At 41.1% G+C, this 5,000-nt stretch overlaps 2 protein-coding genes across 3 annotated transcripts in view; one reads left to right on the forward strand and one right to left on the reverse strand.

Moving 5' to 3' along the window:
• Positions 1-95: 95 nt before the first annotated feature.
• Positions 96-5,000, reverse strand: part of LOC126581033 (leucine-rich repeat protein soc-2 homolog) — an 11,046-nt gene continuing 6,141 nt past the window's right edge. For both annotated transcript variants that reach the window (XM_050244444.1, XM_050244445.1), the window contains exon 3: positions 96-3,607. The gene's annotated coding sequence lies outside the window, so the exon portion shown is untranslated. The remainder of the gene's footprint in view (positions 3,608-5,000) is intronic.
• The window catches only part of LOC126581034 (CDGSH iron-sulfur domain-containing protein 2 homolog), a 1,744-nt gene continuing 1,293 nt past the window's right edge, over positions 4,550-5,000 (forward strand). The window contains exon 1 of the mRNA XM_050244446.1: positions 4,550-4,863. Within this exon, the coding sequence (XP_050100403.1) occupies positions 4,767-4,863 (97 nt within the window). The 5' untranslated portion in view covers positions 4,550-4,766. The remainder of the gene's footprint in view (positions 4,864-5,000) is intronic.

Here is a 5,000-nt window from a genome sequence, read left to right on the forward strand (position 1 = left end):
TTGACAATGCATTCAAACCCTCACAGCACGGAACCGGAAAAAAAACTGCTACAAAATGGATTTCTTTCACCAAATGATACTCAGATGACGAAATGTTTACATATATAAACATTTATTTACGAAATTTCCCTCTACCGACATGCGGTGGAACTTCGGCTGCATCGTGTTTTGCGCGTTTTTGGCGGCATTCACCTTTCTGCGCCCTTGGTTGTGCCTAATGTAATGTCTGACGATTCAACGGGCTAAACGTTTAAGGGTGTAGAACAATAACATTTTGTTTTCCTTCCATTTTTTTTCTCTTCATTTAATTACGTTCGTCCGTTGCTCGGGTCTCGCTCGATACACGCTGTTATGCTATAGTTATGCTCGTATCACAAGCACTCTTACGACCTTTGGTTGAAGTTTGGAGAAAATTCTAAAGAAGCAACCAAAACCACCGATGTTCAGTATGTTGTGTACAGATCAATCGTGTACTTTTGGCTCCCGGAGTGTGCGCTCCGGCCTGCCCTAGTACACAACTGTGAGTGAACAATATCTTTCCACTTTGGCACACGGAATACATAACGGATAATTGAAACCATCAGCCACGATTTCTCTCCCCCAAACGGACGAACGAAGCAAACTAGAAAAATTAAATTCTTACATAATCGGGGTGCAATCGGCAGTCTTCTTGGAATCTGCCAAACGATCTGCCTGACTTTCAATGTTCCATATTTCAATAGCTTGATCCTGCATTGCGTCGCCCATTTACAACCATATTCATTCAAAACAGACATTGTCCGTGGAACAAAACTGCAGCAAAGAATATAAAAATGATATACTCTTGCTCTTGCCCACCTGCAAGGGTAGGTTTTGTATTGTTTCGATGGATTTGTGTGTTTTTTTTTCTTCATTTTTATATATTTATACTCTTTATATTACTATGATTGATTTGTTTGTTTAGCATAGTCACATTCAAACACATTCGAATGATGTGCTAAAAAAATATTTGTTTCTTTTGTGTTTGCGGTGTCAGTGTTCTCACACGTATATATGTTTAGCGTTGTTCTTACATTGTTAATTCGCAACCATTCGTTTCGCTGTATTAATCTTACTCATGTCGCTTGTGCTCTTTCGTTTTACTACGGACGAGTCGCTTTGATTTGTTTTCCCTCGGTCGCTTTTACGCCTGCAACATTGCCAGCGTACACATCTAACATTCGCTGATAAGTTCAATTGTTCTCTACACTCGGGACCGGCTCCTTGATGACGCATCTATCAGCGCTGCGCAAACCACAGGATTCTTTGATCGTTACGCGGACACGTTTGCTCTCTGTGTGTGGAAATCGATTGAGCACCAAGATCATGACATTTAACGAATGGTTCAAAAAGATGGTTCGTCTCCTTGTACACCAAGCGTCTGCTCTTGCTAAGTTGTGGTCATACTGTGGTCATCCACTGAACGAAATCAAGTGACACCCGAAAGATGAAGTATGTGGCTGTGAAAGGGACGTGTTGGACGATTCGAAACAATCCTTCGTTCGGTTATTTTTTTCACTATGGGATTCCATTCCAGTCAACCATGTGAGCACGTTCACCCGATCACGAACAACGATTATGTTATGATTAAGATCTCACCTGTGCCAAGACCCGCGCATATAACACACACATATCGTAACATAGCATATCGGAAAACTACCCCCTTTACATTTCGCGCCACCCCTCACTAACACGCTACCATTGCCGCAATATGCTTTTTGCGGGCGTTCCGTATTTTACACGGATTTTTTTTCTCCTTGGTTTGTTTTTCACTTCATGTACCAAGGAATCCAAAGGAACGCTAAACAAGTACAAATGAAATCTTTTGAAAAAGAATGTTACTTTTATGTACCACCCCTATAACGCTGGTATGGCACATGAACGCGAGTCGGTTGTCTGTCGTACGGCGTACTGTTGAGCATCGGAAAACCTAACATTAACCTAAGAAGAACAAAAGCTGGTAAATTATATTTGTCCGGTTTTTTTCGTTGTTAAAGAGATCAATGCCATTTGGCTTTCTCAACAAATTCCACAACTGGTGCTCATTCAACGAAGCATATTATAACATTTAGTTGGCGATCTCGAAAGAACAAAACTTAACTGAAAAACCTTAATTTCATTGCTAATTGCGTACCGTGCGTTTCGTCATCTACATAAACAAGTGAAATGAGCAACAGTGAACAGAATCCCTTCTTTTACAAATGTTCGTCGCGTTGGGAAAGTATTTTGAGAAAGAATGGTTCTACCGCCATATCCTAGGTTTAACCAACCCTACTTTCGTCCTATTTATTCACCGATTCCCCAATTTCAATAGGATCAACTGTTTTCATTCCCATTTGGTTTATATGTTCTGCTATTAATGTGAGTGTTTTCCTAGCTTCTTTTATTTGTTTGTTATATATTTAGGCCATTTATGATTTTTGCGTATTTCTTGTTGATTTTGTCAACTGCCTACAAATTAGAAGAGCCATTCTTCAAATGCTCCAACAATAAACCTTTGCATGCTGCAATGGATTGCCATTTATGGTGCGATCCATTGGCGGAGTTACGCATTCGTTCCGCGCTCAGCGTCATTGTTTCCTGATGTTTAATTAGCCTGTGTTCAGCGTTTTATCTTTCGATAATTAAACCTATTATTTTTTTTTTAGTAGTACACAGTCCTACAGGCTAAATTTTCGTGATTTGTGTCGACCCTTTCCTGCTGTTTGGATGAAGTTAGTAAAGTTCGTTCGTTTGACTAGATACGTTTTTAGCTTGTGCGAATTTCCATGGACAGATCCATCAACATAAGTCCCACCAACCAGGTCAGCCTCAACACAGAAAACCAAAAACCGCAAAATGTTTGGCAACCTAATACAACAAGGTAGATTCGATAAGAAATTTGTTGGAATTCCCTTTCATGATTTCTTTGCAGTGCGAAAATAGTTCCTCCGATAGAGCCTCTGGCTATTACACTGCTTTGTATTGATTTCGTCTCTTCTTTCTCTAAAAGCTATAAATTCGTTGCAGTTCATTAGTTAATGTAGTATTGTGTCCAAACTGTAACTCCTACTTTCGAGCTGCGAATAGATTTTGTAACTCTGCCTCAACTCTGTACCCGAAACAATACACGAAAACGAGCCGGGCCGGCCATAATATAAGGCAACACAGTAAAACGTGTACAACCGAAACGAACAATTGCAACATTTACGTATATAGCTTTGTGCGGAGTCATGTTACGTGAAAATCGGGTTGTGCTGCATGTTTTTGAATGAGCATATAAAACTTAATTCCTATAATGCAATAATGCAATTTAAAAATCGTTATCCGTATCACCTTGAATCGTTTTCGTTCGCGTGAAAATGTGATTCTTGCCGAGAGGCACGTGTTGCGAAATGATTTTCGATAAAGTGATCCATAGATTAAAACTGATACGCGATATAAAGCTAAATGATGGTTTGAACAGCGCAAGATATTTGGTAGACTCTACGACAAAACCAAAGTAAACCATGGGTGTGATGGATATTGATAAGCAGCATCGCAGATCCTTGTTGTCCATCGTTCTGGGGCACCTCGCTGTGGGGCCGTAGTGTGTGTCCTCCGTTGAATCCTGCAAAGTAAAAGTAGAAACAGCAAATTAAGATAAACCCACAACAAACATTTAGGGAACTAAATTACTAAGCATAGCAACCGTTGATAGAATTTGAAGAGGAAAACATCGAGACACGAATTCGAACTTCGTAATTCGAAACCCCACTTAAGCCTGAACCACACTGGTTGCGGTACGTGCGGCACTTGCGGTAGCTGCGGCGAATCTGTACAAAATCACAACTCCGCCGCAACTGCCGCAAGTGCCGCATCCAAAAGGTGTGTGGAGTAACTTTCAAAACAAAGATGTGGTGTAGTATTTGAATAATGGTGTAACTGTTTCGGTTACTTTTGTGGTTTTCAATGAAACTATACATAAATTGAAGGAATATTAAGCATTTTTTGGCTGAAAAATGAAAGTAATTATTTTAAGTTAAGACATTCGATCGATGCAAAAGCGATATATTGGTTTGTTGGTCATATTTAATATATTAATGTTGCGTTTCTCGCTTCACAGGCTTGGAGAATATTTTTTTGTTATTACTTGTTATTTCAACAATGATTGAACAAACTGTGCAGCATGAAAAGTGAAAAATGTGTTACAAAGTCCAAGAAAACAAATGTAATATCAGTTTTTCCTTAAACTATTTACTCATTTCATTGCCTAGAGGCTATATTCTGTCAGAAGAAAACGATTTTTTATTATTTTAACCCCGTAAGATCAGCAAAAGAAGCGAAGGAAAGACACTGTAACATAACACCTTTGATTGCTTTGCTTGATGCGGTGGTGACCAGTCTGAACGTGCATCTGCCGCAAGTGCCGCACGTACCGCAACCAGTGTGGTTCAGGCTTTATCGCTTCAGCCCTAGTTTTGGACAGAAAAGCGAAATGTTGGAGCAACAGTCTGCCGTGCTCTTCACGCACGCCACATTTCGCGTTTGCCAGTGCGAGACAGATAGAGCGGTCGGGCAAAAGTGAAGGGGCCTTCATTTTCGCAACACACAACAGACACTAATCGCTCCGAGTCCACAATTTCCTTCTTCGGCCCGCGACCCGGATTAGTCGAACAAAAGGTTTCCACTCGCAGTTTGGTGCAGTGTCCCTCGGTGTGTGAAGAAAAAACACAAGTAAACGGTGCTACTCCTAGTTAAGCGTCGTCTAGGGCCAACTCGCTTCGATCATGCAGCTTCTGTCGGGACTGGTTAAAACAACGCTCCCCAACTACCTTTCCGGGCTGCCCATTCCGGATAGTTTCGGAGGATGGTTCCGGCTAGGATGTAAGTAGCACCGCATGCACATCCCATAATTCCCACTATCTGTCCCCTGGTGGTGTAATGTAGATTTAGAGAAAGCCGATTCGCTCAAGCGTTACCACCGGAGTCAGCTGGCTGCCGGAACTGGTGAGCCAAAGCGA

This window comes from Anopheles aquasalis, chromosome 2 (genome assembly GCF_943734665.1).
Source record: "Anopheles aquasalis chromosome 2, idAnoAquaMG_Q_19, whole genome shotgun sequence".
Lineage (NCBI taxonomy): Eukaryota > Metazoa > Arthropoda > Insecta > Diptera > Culicidae > Anopheles > Anopheles aquasalis.